This window comes from Syngnathus floridae, unplaced genomic scaffold (genome assembly GCF_059516105.1).
Source record: "Syngnathus floridae isolate MCC-2025c unplaced genomic scaffold, RoL_Sflo_1.0 HiC_scaffold_29, whole genome shotgun sequence".
Lineage (NCBI taxonomy): Eukaryota > Metazoa > Chordata > Actinopteri > Syngnathiformes > Syngnathidae > Syngnathus > Syngnathus floridae.
The window spans coordinates 46070-66455 of record NW_028284058.1 but is presented as its reverse complement, the minus strand read 5'-3'; the positions used below and the strand labels follow the sequence as shown (position 1 = coordinate 66455).

The window sequence follows — 20386 nt, the reverse complement described above, 5'->3', positions numbered from 1 at the left end:
CCTTATGTTCGCACTCCACGAGACTCGGCGGCTCAAATGTGACTTTTGGAAGGCTTTGCGCTGAAAGAAGCTTGTTGACGCTGTGCCTTTGGGCTCTTGCAGAATCTCACCAACGAGGAGCAGGTGGTCGTGATTCACGCCAGGACCCTTCTCACCCTAGCCGAGAAGGTAACGCGCACGTCCACGCACGCTCTCGCATTCTGCTTATGTGACAGCAGCCTTTCCTCAGTGGTTAGAATACATCAAAGTGACCAAGTCAGCACTTCAACAGAAGATGTTGGACATTGAAAGTGAGAAGGTAGACAGACACGCGACATCAGCCAAGGGGAACTCCGGCAATGTGCCCCAACAATTCTGACCTTGAGCTGTGCTAGGATATGTTCTGCAAGCAGAAGGGCTACCTGGATGAAGAGTTGGACTTCAGGAAGTGTTCCATGGACCAGGCTCATAAGGTAAGCCGCCCTCAAATCTCCCGCCGGACCACTGATGGACGAGGATTGCGGCCCAGAGGATCCTGGAGCTGGAGGCCATGTTGTACGAGGCGCTACCGCAGCGGGACTGCCCCGCCACGGACGGCGAAAAAGCCAGCCACGCTGGCGTGAATGACGTGCTGACGGCGGATCAGAGAGAAGAGCTTAGGAGCGCCGTGGACCAATGGAAGCGAGCCCTGATGTGCGAGTTGAGGGAGCGCGACGCTTGCATCCTCCAAGAGAGAATGGATCTGCTGCACAGCGCGCAACAGGTAAGGGCCCAAAGCCAGCCCGGCACTTACTTGCACGCTTACTGGCTTTTGAATGCCACTTTCCATTTGTCCGTCCTAGAGGAACAAAGAGCTGAAAGAATTCATCGAAGCTCAGAAGAGACAAATCAAACAATTGGAGGAGAAGTTTCTGTTTCTCTTTCTATTCTTCTCCTTGGCCTTCATTCTGTGGCCCTAACACCAGCTGGTGAGTGAGCTCCAGCGGCACCGCACTCGACACCTCCGATACACTGCCAGCCGGTCTCAGACGTTGGCAGACGCTCCGATGCCAACGTATACCCCCCGCCACGGTGACAGAGGCACCGCGTCACACCGGCGCTCATCCAATCAGAAGGCAGGAAAAGCAAATTCACATGCAGGGCACTTTTGAACCAGAAGAGAGCGCCACAAAAAACGGTTGTTGCCCCAAACGCGCACTAAAAAGGGTCAGAATAACAAGAGTCCCACTGGCCAGCCGGGGCCACCCGTCCAGCTGTTTCTTCAGGGGGGAAAAAAATTGGAGTCACCGGTGAGTACATTTTGCATTTAGCTCTGCTTTTCTGCTTCTGTCTTCAAGTGTGTGGCATCCTGCGATCAAAGAGTCAGCCAACCCCAAAGCGGTTGACCTCAACGTCCCACCACCATGCCTACCAGAGCAGGTGACGTGATGCTTTGGACATCCTTCCGTCTCAGATGCCCAAAAGTACTCTTTGCCACATCTGCGGCAATACGGTGTCTTTTCAAAGGTGCAAATAAATCCAGCGTGGGCGGAACACGCACGTCTTCGGTTTTTCCCGCTTTGTTTGTGTGACAGCTGTTGTGAAAATTTTATACAAATAAAGTTGTATAGTACAGGTTTGGCCAAGCCGCAACTCCCGAACCGCATGCGGCTCTTTTATGTTCATATCAACATTTGTGTGTGTGTGTGGGGGGGGGGGGGTTGTGCGTGTTGGCTTCACTTGAGTTCAATTTGGTATTTTGGTCAAAAGCGCATGTGGTGAAATTCCACAAAGTAGGATGGGCAAACACATTTCTTTAAACTATGAGTGTCAATTGGGCTCTCGAAATGGCAGGGAAAAGATGCACAGCAAAACGAAAATACGTAGATGAACACAGGACGTTTTAATCAGAGTGGGAAAGTTTCTATTTTTTGTTGAACGTGATGGCAAACCATTCTGCCTGATATGTCAGACCTCAGCGCATTTCAAAGATTCAAATCTTCAGCGCCATGCACTTCAGCTCACTCCATGCTAACATTGATCAGGCGTCGAACCCGCATCATCATGCTTAAGAGGTGGCCATGCTAACCAGTGCGCCATTATGTCAACGCATAATAACTAAGTCTACTGGTCAAAACAGCGGTTACTATATGACGTCGCTACGTCGTGGTCACGTGACGCAGACAAGACGTCAATGGACGTGGGCAGAGTTAACTTGTTTAAAAGGGAGTAGGCAGAAGAAATATTTAATTTATTTAAATCTATTTTGAGTGCACACCATTATGCCAATGCATAACAACTGTAAATCTACTAAACAAAACAGCGGTTGCTATATGACATCTGCCACGTCGTGGTCACGTGACATACGTGACGTCGATGGGCGTAACTTTCGCCGGAATTCAAATCCGCGGGGAGAGTTAACTTGTTTAAAAGAGAGTGGGCAGAAGAATTATTTAATTTATTTAAATCTATTTGGTGTGTGCGCCATTATGTCAATGCATAACAACTGTAAGTCTACTAAACAAAACAGCGGTTGCTATTTGACGTCTGCCACGTCGTGGTCACGTGACGCGGACGTGACGTCGACGCCTACTTTACATCCCACCGATCACAGGACTCCTCGGCTGCATAACCGTGCCCCCTTCCCAACCAATCGGATTTGCTATACGCGAAAACGACGCCAATGGAAAGAGCTTCCGCCCAAATTTAAATCCGTGGGCGTGGCTCGCAGCAGGAAGTAGGAAAATGGCGGCGATGTTGACAAAGACACAGCGGATGGTAACATACGACTAACAAGAGAAATATTTTTATTTTCTGCTTGCAACTGGACCGTCCAGAGCGTACACGGTAAGTACAACTCATCGTTTTTAAAAAGAAGTACTTTTGTTGCCCTGAAAAGCGAGTGAGCGTGGCGTTTGTGGGGGACGTCGAATTTCGACGATTCTTTCTGGTCAACGGTTGTAAATGATTGTGTTGATTAAAAAAGAAAACTTGATGTAACTCTACTTTTAACTGCCGTTTCAGATAGATTTGGAATTGCATCACATCCAATTTTGCCTAGAGCGTACACGGTAAGTAACACTCGTTGTGTTTAAGGAGATTTACGTTTGTAATAGCAGAAGTGTAGCCGCGTTGCGTTGTACGTGTGAATGTTGGTCCGGGCGAAATGTTAATGTTTAATTTCATTCCTTTAGGTTCCACGGTGTTTGTTGGCTGCAAGTTTTCCACTGCAAGAAGAGGCTCATATCATTGACCAGGAGCGAGCTACAATGGTGAGTAGCCATAACATTTATGTTAAACACTTCCTATTTCATGTCTAACAGTACTTGATTTAACAAATAACCATAAATAAATACAGTGTGGGCACTGAAGTTAACATATGTGATTATACTGCCTAATCTGTCACCGAGTAGATTGTTGCAAAGTAATATAAGATCCAAAGTTGTAATTCAGAATAGTTTTCAAAAGAAGGCCATTAGAATTATATACAAGTCTGATTACCCTGAACAAGCTATTAATTAAATCACAAATTCTTCAATTCAAAGATTTGGTAGATTATCAGACAAATAATGTCTAACAGTAATTGATTTAACACATCACGATAAGTAGATTGAGTGTGGGCACTCTCAAGTTAACATATGTGATTATACTGCCTAATCTGTTACAGAGTATGTTGTTGCCAAGTAATGTAGAATAGATCCAAAGTAGTAATCCAGAATAGTTTTGAAGAGGCCATTAGAATGATAAACAAATCTGATTACCTTGAACATAATAACAAGCTAAGTGTTTAATATGTCCTATGAAGTCAAAATTGGGCACCATCATGTGGTGAAATTTGGAATTGCATCACATCCAATTTTGCCTGGGAACAAACAGATTACATAAATCTTAGTTTTGAATAAGCCACTCCTTCTCAAACAAGTAAACTCTGCCCATTTTGCGCAGTAGATGTTCTGTTAATATCTAGTATTTATACAAAGTCATAATTTAAATTGCTTTCAACCTTCATTCATCGGTTCAACCAACATTACTCGCTCTTATTACCAACTTGTATTGATTTAACTAAGCGTTTAATACTTCCTATCAGGTCTCAAATCGAGATTTGGCAAAATACAATTTCAGCAAATCCAATTTTGCCAGGGAACAAAAATAGATTAAATAAACTAAATAAGTCCTCTTCCCATTAAATAAATCTGAAAAGTCTGTCTTGTAACCAGTCCTCTTCAAACAAGTAAAGTCTGCCCATTTTGTGCCGTAGATTTTGTGTCTATGCCTAGTATTTAAACAAAATCATAATTTAAACGACTTCTTTCCTTCATTCACTTTGGAAATTTGGAATTGCAGCAAATCGAATTTTGGCAGGGAACAAAAATAGATCAATTAAACTAAATAAGTCTTCTTCCCATTAAATAAATTAAAAAAGTCTGTCTTGTAACCAGTCCTTTTCAAACAAGTAAAGTCTGCCCATTTTGTGCCGTCGATTTTGTGTTAATGCCTAGTATTTATACAAAATCATAATTTAAAGGACTTCATTCCTTCATTCACTTTGGAAATTTGGAATTGCAGCACATCAAATTTTGCCTGGGAAGAAAAGTAGATTAAATAAATTTAATAAGTCTTACTACTTCCCATTAAATAAATTAAATACGTCTTACTTGTTCCCACTCCTTTTCAAAACAGTAGTTTAAAACGAGGGCCCTTCACTCAATCTTTAACCTCAACCCCGCACGTTGTGTTGTATCTGTGAATGTTGGTTGTGGCCAAATGATAGTTTTCTTTCATTCGTTTAGGTTCCAAGAAAACTTGATGTAACTCTACTTTTAACTGCCGTTTCAGATAAGCGGGTATTACGTCGCAGTCAAATGCCGCGGATATGACGTAATTGCCCGAACCTCCGCCAAAATTCAAATCTGTTGGCGCGATGGCCGTGAGCCACTGAGCAGCGACGATTATCAACAGAAATATCTTTATTTTCTGCTTGCAACTGGACCGTCTAGAGCGTACACGGTAAGTAACACTCATTGTGTTTAAGGAGATTTACGTTTGTAATAGCAGAAGTGTAGCCGCGTTGCGTTGTACGTGTGAAAATTGGTCGAGGCGAAATGTTAATGTTTAATTTCATTCCTTTAGGTTCCACGGTGTTTGTTGGCTGCAAGTTTTCCACTGCAAGAAGAGGCTCGTATCATTGACCAGGAGCGAGCTACAATGGTGAGTAGCCATAACATTTATGTTAAACACTTCCTATTTCATGTCTAACAGTACTTGATTTAACAAATAACCATAAATAAATACAGTGTGGGCACTGAAGTTAACATATGTGATTATACTGCCTAATCTGTCACGGAGTAGATTGTTGCAAAGTAATATAAGATCCAAAGTTGTAATTCAGAATAGTTTTCAAAAGAAGGCCATTAGAATTATATACAAGTCTGATTACCCTGAACAAGCTATTAATTAAATCACAAATTCTTCAATTCAAAGATTTGGTAGATTATCAGACAAATAATGTCTAACAGTAATTGATTTAACACATCACGATAAGTAGATTGAGTGTGGGCACTCTCAAGTTAACATATGTGATTATACTGCCTAATCTGTTACAGAGTATGTTGTTGCCAAGTAATGTAGAATAGATCCAAAGTAGTAATCCAGAATAGTTTTGAAGAGGCCATTAGAATGATAAACAAATCTGATTACCTTGAACATAATAACAAGCTAAGTGTTTAATATGTCCTATGAAGTCAAAATTGGGCACCATCATGTGGTGAAATTTGGAATTGCATCACATCCAATTTTGCCTGGGAACAAACAGATTACATAAATCTTAGTTTTGAATAAGCCACTCCTTCTCAAACAAGTAAACTCTGCCCATTTTGCGCAGTAGATGTTCTGTTAATATCTAGTATTTATACAAAGTCATAATTTAAATTGCTTTCAACCTTCATTCATCGGTTCAACCAACATTACTCGCTCTTATTACCAACTTGTATTGATTTAACTAAGCGTTTAATACTTCCTATCAGGTCTCAAATCGAGATTTGGCAAAATACAATTTCAGCAAATCCAATTTTGCCAGGGAACAAAAATAGATTAAATAAACTAAATAAGTCCTCTTCCCATTAAATAAATCAGAAAAGTCTGTCTTGTAACCAGTCCTCTTCAAACAAGTAAAGTCTGCCCATTTTGTGCCGTAGATTTTGTGTCTATGCCTAGTATTTAAACAAAATCATAATTTAAACGACTTCTTTCCTTCATTCACTTTGGAAATTTGGAATTGCAGCAAATCGAATTTTGGCAGGGAACAAAAATAGATCAATTAAACTAAATAAGTCTTCTTCCCATTAAATAAATTAAAAAAGTCTGTCTTGTAACCAGTCCTTTTCAAACAAGTAAAGTCTGCCCATTTTGTGCCGTCGATTTTGTGTTAATGCCTAGTATTTATACAAAATCATAATTTAAAGGACTTCATTCCTTCATTCACTTTGGAAATTTGGAATTGCAGCACATCAAATTTTGCCTGGGAAGAAAAGTAGATTAAATAAATTTAATAAGTCTTACTACTTCCCATTAAATAAATTAAATACGTCTTACTTGTTCCCACTCCTTTTCAAAACAGTAGTTTAAAACGAGGGCCCTTCACTCAATCTTTAACCCCAACCCCGCACGTTGTGTTGTATCTGTGAATGTTGGTTGTGGCCAAATGATAGTTTTCTTTCATTCGTTTAGGTTCCAAGAAAACTTGATGTAACTCTACTTTTAACTGCCGTTTCAGATAAGCGGGTATTACGTCGCAGTCATGTGCCGTGGATATGACGTAATTGCCCGAACCTCCGACAAAATTCAAATCTGTTGGCGCGATGGCCGTGAGCCACTGAGCAGCGACGATTATCAACAGAAATATCTTTATTTTCTGCTTGCAACTGGACCGTCTAGAGCGTACACGGTAAGTAACACTCATTGTGTTTAAGGAGATTTACGTTTGTAATAGCAGAAGTGTAGCCGCGTTGCGTTGTACGTGTGAAAATTGGTCGAGGCGAAATGTTAATGTTTAATTTCATTCCTTTAGGTTCCACGGTGTTTGTTGGCTGCAAGTTTTCCACTGCAAGAAGAGGCTCGTATCATTGACCAGGAGCGAGCTACAATGGTGAGTAGCCATAACATTTATGTTAAACACTTCCTATTTCATGTCTAACAGTACTTGATTTAACAAATAACCATAAATAAATACAGTGTGGGCACTGAAGTTAACATATGTGATTATACTGCCTAATCTGTCACGGAGTAGATTGTTGCAAAGTAATATAAGATCCAAAGTTGTAATTCAGAATAGTTTTCAAAAGAAGGCCATTAGAATTATATACAAGTCTGATTACCCTTAACATAACAACAAGCTATTAATTAAATCACAAATTCTTCAATTCAAAGATTTGGTAGATTATCAGACAAATAATGTCTAACAGTAATTGATTTAACACATCACGATAAGTAGATTGAGTGTGGGCACTCTCAAGTTAACAGATATGATTATACTGCCTAATCTGTTACAGAGTATGTTGTTGCCAAGTAATGTAGAATAGATCCAAAGTAGTAATCCAGAATAGTTTTGAAGAGGCCATTAGAATAATAAACAAATCTGATTACCTTGAACATAATAACAAGCTAAGTGTTTAATATGTCCTATGAAGTCAAAATTGGGCACCATCATGTGGTGAAATTTGGAATTGCATCACATCCAATTTTGCCTGGGAACAAACAGATTAAATAAATCTTAGTTTTGAATAAGCCACTCCTTCTCAAACAAGTAAACTCTGCCCATTTCGCGCAGTAGATGTTCTGTTAATATCTAGTATTTATACAAAGTCATAATTTAAATTGCTTTCAACCTTCATTCATCGGTTCAACCAACATTACTCGCTCTTATTACCAACTTGTATTGATTTAACTAAGCGTTTAATACTTCCTATCAGGTCTCAAGGCAAGATTTGGCAAAATACAATTTCAGCAAATCCAATTTTGCCAGGGAACAAAAATAGATTAAATAAACTAAATAAGTCTTCTTCCCATTAAATAAATCAGAAAAGTCTGTCTTGTAACCAGTCCTCTTCAAACAAGTAAAGTCTGCCCATTTTGTGCCGTAGATTTTGTGTCTATGCCTAGTATTTAAACAAAATCATAATTTAAACGACTTCTTTCCTTCATTCACTTTGGAAATTTGGAATTGCAGCAAATCGAATTTTGCCAGGGAACAAAAATAGATCAATTAAACTAAATAAGTCTTCTTCCCATTAAATAAATTAAAAAAGTCTGTCTTGTAACCAGTCCTTTTCAAACAAGTAAAGTCTGCCCATTTTGTGCCGTCGATTTTGTGTTAATGCCTAGTATTTATACAAAATCATAATTTAAAGGACTTCATTCCTTCATTCACTTTGGAAATTTGGAATTGCAGCACATCAAATTTTGCCTGGGAAGAAAAGTAGATTAAATAAATTTAATAAGTCTTACTACTTCCCATTAAATAAATTAAATACGTCTTACTTGTTCCCACTCCTTTACAAAAAAGTAGTTTAAAACGAGGTCCCTTCACTCAACCTTTAACCCTATTTATTCACCTTCTAGGCTAAGTGTTAAAGGCTAAGTGTTAAAGGCTAAGTGTTAAAGGCTAAGTGTTAGAGGCTAAGTGCCAGAGGCTAGGCGCCAGAGGCGAGTTTTTGTGGGCTGAAGTTTTAGTGGGGTTAGTGTGAATACAATCCAAAAGAATACAACAGAATACAATACAATAGAATATAATACATAGATTAAATTCAATAGCTCTTACTACTTCCCATTAAATAAATTAAATACGTCTTACTTGTTCCCAATCCTTTTCAAAAAAGTAGTTTAAAACGAGGGCCCTTCACTCAACCTTTAACCTCAACCCCGCACGTCACATTGTGTTGTATCTGTGAATGTTGGTTGTGGCCAAATGATAGTTTTCTTTCATTCGTTTAGGTTCCACGGTGTTTGTTGGCTATGTTTTCCACTGTCAGAAGGATGAAAATACAAAGTACAACGCTTGGACGTGGGCGAAGACGTCACCGGTGAGTCCTTCCTTCCTATTTATTTACCTTCTAGATGCTAGAGGCTAAGTGTTAGAGGCTAAGTGTTAAACACAATACGAACAACACAACGATACTGCACTGAACAACACGATACCGCACTGAGAAACACGATACCGCACTGAACAACACGATACCGCACTGAACAACACCATGCCGCACTGAACACCATGCCACACTGAACAACACCATCCCGCACTGAACAACACCATGCCGCACTAAACAACACCATGCCGCACTGAACAACACCATGCCTCACTGAACGACACCATGCCGCACTGAAAGACACCATGCCGCACTGAACGACACCATGCCGCACTGAAAGACACCATCCCGCACTGAACACCATGCCGCACTGAACAACACCATCCTGCACTGAACAACACCATCCCGCACTGAACAACACCATGCCGCACTGAACAACATTATGCCGCACTGAACATTATGCCGCACTGAACAACACCATGCCGCACTGAACAACACCATGCCGCACTGAACAACATTATGCCGCACTGAACAACACCATGCCGCACTGAACAACACCGTGCCGCACTGAACAACACCATGCCGCACTGAACAACATTATGCCGCACTGAACAACACCATGCCGCACTGAACAACACCATCCTGCACTGAACAACACCATTCCGCATTGAACACCATGCCGCACTGAACAACACCATCCCGCACTGAACAACACCATCCCGCACTGAACAACACCATGCCGCACTGAACAACATTATGCCGCACTGAACAACATTATGCCGCACTGAACAACACCATGCCGCACTGAACAACACCATGCCGCACTGAACAACACCATGCCGCACTGAACAACATTATAACGCACTGAACAACACCATCCCGCACTGAACAACACCATGCCGCACTAAACAACATTATGCCGCACTGAACAACATTATGCCGAAATGAACAACACCATGCCGCACTGAACAACACCATGCCGCACTGAACAACACCATCCTGCACTGAACAACACCATCCCGCACTGAACAACACCATGCCGCACTGAACAACACCATGCCGCACTGAACAACACCATGCCGCAATGAACAACACCATCCCGCACTGAACAACATTATGCCGCACTGAACAACATTATGCCGCACTGAACAACATTATGCCGCACTGAACAACATTATGCCGCACTGAACAACACCATGCCGCACTGAACAACACCATCCTGCACTGAACAACACCATCCCGCACTGAACAACACCATGCCGCATTAAACAACACCATGCCGCACTGAACAACACCATCCTGCACTGAACAACACCATGCCGCACTGAACAACACCATGCCGCACTGAACAACACCATGCCGCACTGAACAACATTATGCCGCACTGAACAACATTATGCCGCACTAAACAACATTATGTCGCACTGAACAACACCATGCCGCACTGAACAACACCATGCTGCACTGAACAACATTATGCCGCACTGAACAACACGATCCCGCATTGAACAACACCATCCCGCAGTGAACAACACCATGCCGCATTGAACAACACCATGCCGCACTGAACAACACCATGCTGCACTGAACAACATTATGCTGCACTGAACAACACGATCCTGCATTGGACAACACCATGCCGCACTGAACAACACCATCCTGCACTGAACAACACCATGCCGCACTGAACAACACCATGCCGCACTGAACAACATTATGCCGCACTGAAAAACACCATGCCGCACTGAACAACACCATCCCGCACTGAACAACACCATGCCGCATTGAACAACACCATGCCGCACTGAACAACACCATGCTGCACTGAACAACATTATGCTGCACTGAACAACACGATCCTGCATTGAACAACACCATGCCGCACTGAACAACACCATCCTGCACTGAACAACACCATCCTGCACTGAACAACACCACCCCGCACTGAACAACATGATCCCGCATTGAACAACACCATCCCGCACTGAACAACACCATGCCGCACTGAACAACACCATTCCGCACTGAACAACACCATGCCGCACTGAACAACACCATGCCGCACTGAACAACACCATGCCGCACTGAACAACACCATGCCGCACTGAACAACATTATGCCGCACTGAACAACACCATGCCGCACTGAACAACACCATCCCGCACTGAACAACACCATGCCGCATTGAACAACACCATGCCGCACTGAACAACACCATCCTGCACTGAACAACACCATCCCGCACTAAACAACACCATGCCGCACTGGACAACATTATGCCGCACTGAACAACACCATGCTGCACTGAACAACATTATGCTGCACTGAAAAACACGATCCTGCATTGAACAACACCATGCCGCACTGAACAACACCATCCTGCACTGAACAACATTATGCTGCACTGAAAAACACGATCCTGCATTGAACAACACCATGCCGCACTGAACAACACCATCCTGCACTGAACAACACCATGCCGCACTGAACAACACCATGCCGCACTGAACAACATTATGCCGCACTGAAAAACACCATGCCGCACTGAACAACACCATCCCGCACTGAACAACACCATGCCGCATTGAACAACACCATGCCGCACTGAACAACACCATGCTGCACTGAACAACATTATGCTGCACTGAACAACACGATCCTGCATTGAACAACACCATGCCGCACTGAACAACACCATCCTGCACTGAACAACACCATCCCGCACTGAACAACACCACCCCGCACTGAACAACACGATCCCGCATTGAACAACACCATCCCGCACTGAACAACACCATGCCGCACTGAACAACACCATTCCGCACTGAACAACACCATGCCGCACTGAACAACACCATGCCGCACTGAACAACACCATGCCGCACTGAACAACACCATGCCGCACTGAACAACACCATGCCGCACTGAACAACACCATGCCGCACTGAACAACACCATGCCGCACTGAACAACATTATGCCGCACTGAACAACACCATGCCGCACTTAACAACACCATCCCGCACTGAACAACACCATGCCGCATTGAACAACACCATGCCGCACTGAACAACACCATCCTGCACTGAACAACACCATCCCGCACTAAACAACACCATGCCGCACTGAACAACATTATGGCGCACTGGACAACATTATGCCGCACTGAACAACACCATGCTGCACTGAACAACATTATGCTGCACTGAACAACACGATCCTGCATTGAACAACACCATGCCGCACTGAACAACACCATCCCGCACTGAACAACACCATGCCGCATTGAACAACACCATGCCGCACTGAACAACACCATCCTGCACTGAACAACACCATCCCGCACTAAACAACACCATCCTGCACTGAACAACATTATGGCGCACTGGACAACATTATGCCGCACTGAACAACACCATGCCGCACTGAACAACACCATGCCGCACTGAACAACACCATGCCGCACTGAACAACACCATGCCGCACTGAACAACATTATGCCGCACTGAACAACACCATGCCGCACTGAACAACACCATGCCGCACTGAACAACACGATCCCGCATCGAACAACACCATCCTGCACTGAACAACACCATGCCGCACTGAACAACACCATGCCGCACTGAACAACACCATTCCACAGTGAACAACACCATGCCGCACTGAACAACACCATCCTGCACTGAACAACACCATCCCGCACTGAACAACACCATGCCGCATTGAACAACACCATGCCGCACTGAACAACACCATCCTGCACTGAACAACACCATGCCGCACTGAACAACACCATGCCGCACTGAACAACACCATGCCGCACTGAACAACATTATGCCTTACTGAACAACATTATGCCGCACTAAACAACATTATGTCGCACTGAACAACACCATGCCGCACTGAACAACACCATGCTGCACTGAACAACATTATGCCGCACTGAACAACACGATCCCGCATTGAACAACACCATCCCGCACTGAACAACACCATGCCGCATTGAACAACACCATGCCGCACTGAACAACACCATCCCGCACTGAACAACACCACCCCGCACTGAACAACACCATGCCGCACTGAACAACACCATGCCGCACTGAACAACACCATGCCGCACTGAACAACACCATTCCGCACTGAACAACACCATGCCGCACTGAACAACACCATGCCGCACTGAACAACACCATGCCGCACTGAACAACACCATGCCGCACTGAACAACATTATGCCGCACTGAACAACACCATGCCGCACTGAACAACACCATCCCGCACTGAACAACACCATGCCGCATTGAACAACACCATGCCGCACTGAACAACACCATCCTGCACTGAACAACACCATCCCGCACTGAACAACACCATGCCGCACTGAACAACATTATGGCGCACTGAACAACATTATGCCGCACTGAACAACACCATGCCGCACTGAACAACACCATGCCGCACTGAACAACACCATGCCGCACTGAACAACATTATGCCGCACTGAACAACATTATGCCGCACTGAACAACACCATGCCGCACTGAACAACACCATGCCGCACTGAACAACACCATGCCGCACTGAACAACACGACGTCGCACTGAACAACACGACGCCGCACAGAACAACACGACGCCGCACAGAATAACACAATACCGCACAGAACAACACAATACCGCACAAACAGTTTTAGATAATATTACGTCGCAGTCATGTGACGCGGACATGACGTCAATAGGCGGAACTCACGGCAAAATTATAATCCGTGGGCGTGGCTTGCAACAGGAAGTAGGAAAGCGGCAGTTCTGGCAAACAAGACACAGCGGTTAGTAACACGATGACTAACAAGGCAAATATTTTTGTTTTCAGCTTGCAACTTGACCGTCTAGAGCGTACAAGGTAATTACAACTGTTTTTTTTTTAGCCCTGAAAAGCGAGGGAGTGTGGCGTTTGGGAGGAATGTCGAACTCGGCGTCTGCTTCCAGCCACAGACGCCAAATTTCGACGATTATTTCGACTGGTCAACGGTTGTAAATTATTGCGTTGACTAAAAACTTTATTTAACTCTACTCTTAACTTTGCCGTTTCAGATATGCGGGTATTACACCGCGGAAATGACGTCAATAGGCTGAACTCTCGCCAAAATTCAAATCTGTGGGCGCAATGGCCTTGAGCGAGACACCGGATACAAACACGACGATTATCAACAGAAATATCTTTATTTTCTGCTTGCAAGTGGACCGTCTAGAGCGTACACGGTAAGTACAACTCATTGTGTTTAAAAAGATTTACGTTTGTGTAGTTTGCGTTGCGTTGTATCTGTGAATGTTGGTTGAGGCTAAATGTTAATGTTTAATTTCATTCCTTTAGGTTCCACGGTGTTTGTTGGCTGTATGTTTTCCACTGCAAGAAGAGGCTCGTATCATTGACCAGCAGGAGCTACAATGGTGAGTACCCCTTTCGTCTTCCATTTATGTTAAACACTTCCTATTTCATGTCTAACAGTACTCGATTTAACAAATAACCATAAATAAATACAGTGTGGGCAGTCACGTTAACATATGTGATTATCCTGCCTAATATGTTTATCACAAATATGTCACTAATCACTAATATGTTTATTTGTTTATCACAACACCTTTGGACCTTCAGCAATCGATTATTTCCCTTCATCTACATAGAGACAGAACGATGGTGTCTTAAACATCTCATTCATTTCACCAAATAACTTCACGCAGGTGGATAACGGCCGTCTCGGTCACGCTATGTTGCGTGATGCAGTTTTGAAGAACCAAATGCATTTATTCAATGAATAAGTCAAGCTAGTTCTATGTTTATGATGTTGTAAGTTACGGTACCGATTGAAGTTGAGTTCGAAGCCAGTGGAAAACAGCGCTGCGTTTGTGCTCTCCAGGTACAAATGTTGTGATCTCTGACTGACGACCGGGCGAGACTCGAGTAAGAGATGTCCAAACGAGCTCCGGCAGGGCGGGCCAAGGCGGAGCGAACGGACGCCCTTCAGGCCGCCAATGACGAGCTGAGAACCAAACTGATGGACGTCCAGTTAGAACTTCAGCAGGAGAAGAACAAGGTGAAAACCTCAACAGACAGACACTGCCTGCCTCCCTGCCTGCCTCCCTGCCTGCCTCCCTGCCTGCCTCCCTCCCTCCCAGTTTTCCCGATGTAGATTAGACATGCGTGTGCCATGACTGTGTCAGCCTACATCAACAAATGCACCGAGGACGTCAGCACCACTAAGAATATCATCACCCGGGGCAACCAACGACCCTGGATGACTGAGGAGGTACGTCAAACGCTACGAGCGCGGAACTCTGCCTTCAAGTCTGGCGACAAGGAGACACTGAGGACAGCGAGAGCCAACTTGAACCGTGCCATCAGGATAGCGAAGCGAGACCGCAGTCGAAAATTTCAGGATCGTTTCCACGACGTCAAAAACATCAGGAGTATGTGGCAAGGCATACGGGCGATTACAGACTACAACTCACCCTCCCCCCCCCCGGTGGGTGTAGTTGATGCTGACTTTCTAAATGGTCTAAATAACTTCTTTGGGAGGTTCGAGGCACTAAACGGCACTCCAGCAGTTAAAACTGTCCCCCATCAGGAAGAGGAGGTACTCTGCCTTGACTCCGCCGATGTGTTGAAGACCCTGAGGAGAGTCAACCCCTGTAAGGCCCCTGGCCCCGACAACATTCCTGGGCGTGTGTTCAGGGAATGTGCAAGTCATCTGGCTGGGGTCATCACAGACATTTTTAACACCTCGCTGGGCCAAGCCACAGTGCCGGCGTGCTTTAAGACTGCCTCCATCATTCCGGTGCCGAAGAAACCTCAAATCACCTCATTTAATGATTACCGGCCTGTTGCACTGACTCCGGTTATGATGAAGTGCTTCGAAAGGCTGCTTAAAGGTCACATCGTTTCCAGACTCCCCCTATTATTTGACCCGTTCCAGTTTGCCGACCGGCAAAACCGCTCCACTCAGGACGCCATCTCCTCCGTTCTTCACCTGAGCCTGGCTCACCTGGAGGAGAAGAACACCCATGTGCGGAGGCTGTTCCTGGACTTCAGCTCAGCGTTTAACACCATCATCCCACAGCATCTGGTAGGAAAATTGGAACACCTGGGCTTCAACACCCCCCTTCGCAACTGGCTGCTAGACTTCCTCACCAACAGACCTCAGTCAGTCCGGGTCGGACAGAACACCTCTGATGTCATCACCCTCAGCACAGGCTCCCTTCAGGGCTGCGTCCTGAGCCCCCTGCTGTGCACCCTGATGACACACGACTGCGTCCTCAGGTTCACCACCAATCACATCGTGAAGTCAGCAGACGACACAACGGTGGTGGGGCTCATCAGAGACAACAACGACCTGGACTACAGAGAGGAGGTGGAGCAGCTGGTGGGCTGGTGCAGAGAAAACAGCCTGATCCTGAATGAGGAGAAGATGAAGGAGATCATCGTCGACTTCAGGAAAAAACAGCCTCACCACGCTCCACTGATCATCAACAGCTCAGCTGTGGAGGTGGTCAGCACCACCAAATTCCTGGGGGTCCACATCACAGAAGACCTCACCTGGACTATGAACACTACGGCACTGGTCAAGAGGGCACAGAAGCGCTTGTACTTCCTGCGGAGGATGAGGAGAGCCCACCTGCCCCCACCCATCATGAGGACGTTCTACAGGAGCACCATAGAGAGCATTCTGACAAGCTGTCTCTCTGTGTGGTGTGGAGGCTGCACCGCCTCCGATTGGAAGAACGTGAGGAGAGTGGTGAGGACAGCAGAGAGGATCATAGGGGCTCCTCTTCCCTCCATTCAGGACATTTCATCTCAGCGCTGCATGTCCCGTGCCCGTAACATCATCAATGACCCATCACACCCCCACCATGGACTGTTCTCCCTGCTGCCCTCTGGGAAGAGGTTTGCAGCATCCGCTGCAGGTCCACCAGGTTCTGCAACAGCTTTTTCCCTGCTGTCATCAGACTGTTGAACACTAGAACTGTTGAGCTCTAAACTGAACTCTGCATCACACATTCACAGAACTGTACTTTATGACACTACGGACCTCTATCTTGCACTATCTCGCACTACCAACTTTACTGAACTTGTATAAACCCTTTAAATAGAAGTTTAATACATGGTTTAGCATTCCTCTGCACACTCTTGAATACTGTTTTGCCTACTTGCACTATTGCATAATTATCACTGCTGCACTTTATACTTATTTTTAATATATATATATATATATATATATATAGTATATATGTATATATATATATTTTCATAGGATATGTTACTTCTATTCAACTGCAATATCACTACTTTGTTGTAAGACGTATGCAACGGAATTTCGTTTTGTATGCACCATGTGCAGACAAGATGACAATAAAGTTTGTCTAAGTCTAAGTCATGTCAGGTCAGCTGTCTGGAGAGAGAGAGAAGTCAGGACCTGCGGGCGGAGCACCACCGTGCCACCGCCGCCATGACGGAACTCAAAAGCAAACTCCATGAGGAGAAGCAGAAAGAGTTAGCCATTACCAGGGAGACATTACTGCGGCAGCATGAAATGGAGCTGATGAGAGTGATCAAAATCAAAGATGGAGAGATCCAGCGACTGAATGCCTTGGTCCTCAGCCTGAGGGACGGCTCCATGGACAAGGTGATCCGCTCTATCCGTGTCTGACTATCCGCACGCCACGTCGGGCTTCGATGCGGCCGCTACCGTATTGTGTAGCTTGTCCCCAGTAAGCGTCGCGGCGCTCCGTTGCGGTCTCAACGGCCCGGTGTGGCGCAATGTCTGCTCAGGTGAGGAGGGGGGGGCGCTTTGCTGGCGGAGGTGGAGGAGACGCGGCGGTGTCGGGAGACCGAGCGGTGTCGCCTCCACCAGGAGCGCGGAAGAAGCCCTGGCAGCGGCCCAGCAGGCCTGGCAGTCCCGAGCGGCCGAGCTCCGATCGGCTCATCACCAGCATCGGGAGGAGCTGAGCCGAACCAAGAGAGACTGCGAGAGGGAGATCCGCCGACTGGTAGGACTGATCAGATGCGCGGTGCGTGGCTATGTTCCCAATTTCGTTGTATACCTGCAGTGCAATGACACCTAAGGCATTCTATTCTATTCTATTTCACAAGAAGAAAATGTCCGGTTGCTCGCTTCGCTTTTGTCACAGCAAAGGTGTTCTAGTCGATTCAAGAAAAAAATTGGCCGGTTGCTCTCTTTGTTTTTGTCACAATTCTGGCAAATGAGTTTGCCCGCCTGCCTGAGCGCTCCCCGTTTGTACATCCAGACGGATGAGATCAAGCTGAAAGACAGAGCGGTTAGTGTTTTGGATGAAGCCCTGGGGCCGGCCACGTCCACCGCCTTCAGCTGCAGACTCAGGCTGCCGAGCAGCAGATCGCTGCCCTGAGGGATTCCCAAAGGGCGGGCCTAAACTACCCTGGAAGTGGGGTCAACGCCGCTACTAGCAATCCTCTTCATTGCGTAAGCCACCTCATCACACACTTGCAGTACGCATGACTTAGTTCGTTGCTGGAGGAAGGTAGCACAAAAACAGTTTTGAACTTTGAACGAGTGCTTGTGTGTGTGTGTTGCGGGGCGTTTTCAGTCTCAGGAGGATCGGGACACGCGACGGTTTCATCTGAAAATCGCTGAGCTCAGCGCAGTCATCAGGAAACTGGAGGATCGAAACGCCCTGCTTTCTGAAGAGCGCAATGAACTGGTAATTTATTGACGGCACGCTTGAAGGTTTGCGCTACGTTTGATGCGCGCCATCCAGCGAGGCACCCATTGCGCTTGCTTATTAGTTGAGCGGCGCGGCGAGTCGGTTGCCTGGTAGATGTCTTTTATTGGGAGCCAAAGCCACGATTCCGTTCAAACCGATGCAAAAGGAATGGATACGTTCTGGCCCGCGTGTTGTGCGTCTTTCACATCCCGCACTTCATGCTTGCAGCTAAAGCGACTGAGAGAAACAGAAAGCCAGTTTCTGCCACTCCTGTACAAAAACAAACGCCTGAGCAGGAAGAATGAAGAACTCTCGCTGGTGCTGTGTCGCCTTGAAAACAAAGTGCGCTTTGTCACCCAGGAGAACGAGGAGATGGCAAGCTTGGTAAGTCGACGCGGACAACGGCGGCGTGCCAACAGAGTCCACTGCATTTGTGTTCCACAGAGAAGGCCTAGTTCGCTCAATGACCTGGACCGCGGTTGCGGCCAGCAGGACGGTGAAATGGAGTTCCTTCAAGTTGTGGAGCAGCGGCACATCATCGACGACTTGTCCAAGGTCTTCAGGCAGGCGACTCGGTGCACGTACGGCAGCGCCGCGCTCGCTCGCTGTCGCCAGGAAACCTTTTCCGTCCAAAGCTTGGCCGGCGGCCGCCATCCAAAAAATTGGCCCCTTAAATTCCGACCTTTCAAGCAGGAGCATTGTGCGCACGCGTTTGAACACGCTTTAGACTTGTTTTGCCGTTTTCAGCAGCTCAAAGCTCCCGTTTTGTCAGCGCCTTTGCCACTCGCTGTGCGCTGAAAACGACGGACTTGCCCGGCTGCTCAGCCCGTCAACCATGAGCCGCGAGCGCGACGTCATTGTCCGTAGGCAGCTAGTGGCAAAATGCACCCTGTTAGAGTTGCGCTCGCTCCAACTTATTTTGCAAGAACCACACGGGAGACAAGTAAGTTCTTTTGGACACCTGCAGGTGGAGAGTCCATCCGTTGTACGAATGAAGTCTGACTCTCGGCTCCTGCACGAGCATTTTAATTAAGAGAAACAGGGTGGGTGTAAGAGTGGATTGAATAGAGGAAGCCCTTGACCTCTAGTCAAAACATAGCAAGGGGTGTTTTACGACTTTGTGTAGGAAGGGATAAGCGATAGGGATAAATAAGGGATAAATAATATTATTTATTACAGGTCGCAGTCAAAGTCAAAGCAACACAATGATACGATAAAGATAATCTGGAAAACCCTGACACACCCTGTAGTTGTCACTTTTGGAAAAGACGAGCGTCCCTCCAATCATCGCCGGTGACGTGTTTTTCAGGCTCTGGAGACAGGAGCTCATGTCAGAAATGTCATTGTGAGTCGCGTTTGTTTCTGCGCCGGAGCCGTTCGTTCCCTTTGCATCCAAAGAATCTCAAAGGCGGATTATTTGTGTCGACAGGAGAGAGATTTGCTGCTACGATACCGACGTCGAGAATCTCTGAGGAGGAACAAAGCGTGAGGTCCTGCAAGGTGAGTCTGTTTGTTTGCGGCTGCTTGGTGTTGCGCAAGATGAAATGGCCTTTTTCTCGCTATCGTTCCTCTCGTCGATTCATCGTGAGGTGTCGCTTCAGTTTGTTCAG

At 45.8% G+C, this 20386-nt stretch overlaps 1 protein-coding gene and 1 long non-coding RNA gene across 4 annotated transcripts; both read left to right on the top strand.

Annotated features, from left to right (window-relative positions):
* The first annotated feature begins 382 nt into the window (after nt 1-382).
* LOC148378720 (uncharacterized) lies at nt 383-14296 on the top strand. Of its 3 annotated transcripts, none has more exons than XM_088367737.1 (12): nt 383-742; nt 822-947; nt 1317-1485; nt 2987-3029; nt 3153-3230; nt 4795-4965; nt 5089-5166; nt 6731-6901; nt 7025-7102; nt 8947-9035; nt 13912-13941; nt 14133-14296. In XM_088367737.1, exons 3-12 carry the CDS (start codon nt 1433-1435, stop codon nt 14158-14160), a joined length of 819 nt encoding a protein of 272 aa, XP_088223863.1. In that variant the 5' UTR covers nt 383-742; nt 822-947; nt 1317-1432; the 3' UTR covers nt 14161-14296. The 3 variants fall into 3 exon arrangements, with proteins under 3 accessions (XP_088223863.1, XP_088223860.1, XP_088223862.1); XM_088367734.1 differs by having other exon boundaries at nt 2983-3029; XM_088367736.1 differs by lacking the exon at nt 13912-13941 and having other exon boundaries at nt 2983-3029.
* A 3335-nt stretch (nt 14297-17631) lies between these two features.
* On the top strand, nt 17632-18513 carry LOC148378719 (uncharacterized). Its single transcript, XR_015855670.1, has 3 exons — nt 17632-17719; nt 17866-18083; nt 18342-18513. It is a non-coding gene; the product is annotated as an uncharacterized LOC148378719 (long non-coding RNA).
* Nucleotides 18514-20386: the final 1873 nt, after the last annotated feature.

Bases quoted from the DNA above. Each gene is read 5' to 3' on its own strand.
- LOC148378720 (XM_088367734.1), top strand. From the start codon at position 1,383: ATGCCTACCAGAGCAGGTGACGTGATGCTTTGGACATCCTTCCGTCTC. The intron at 4,966-5,088 runs GTAAGTAACACT...TCATTCCTTTAG, and splicing joins GACCGTCTAGAGCGTACACG to GTTCCACGGTGTTTGTTGGC. The intron at 5,167-6,730 runs GTGAGTAGCCAT...CTGCCGTTTCAG, and splicing joins ACCAGGAGCGAGCTACAATG to ATAAGCGGGTATTACGTCGC.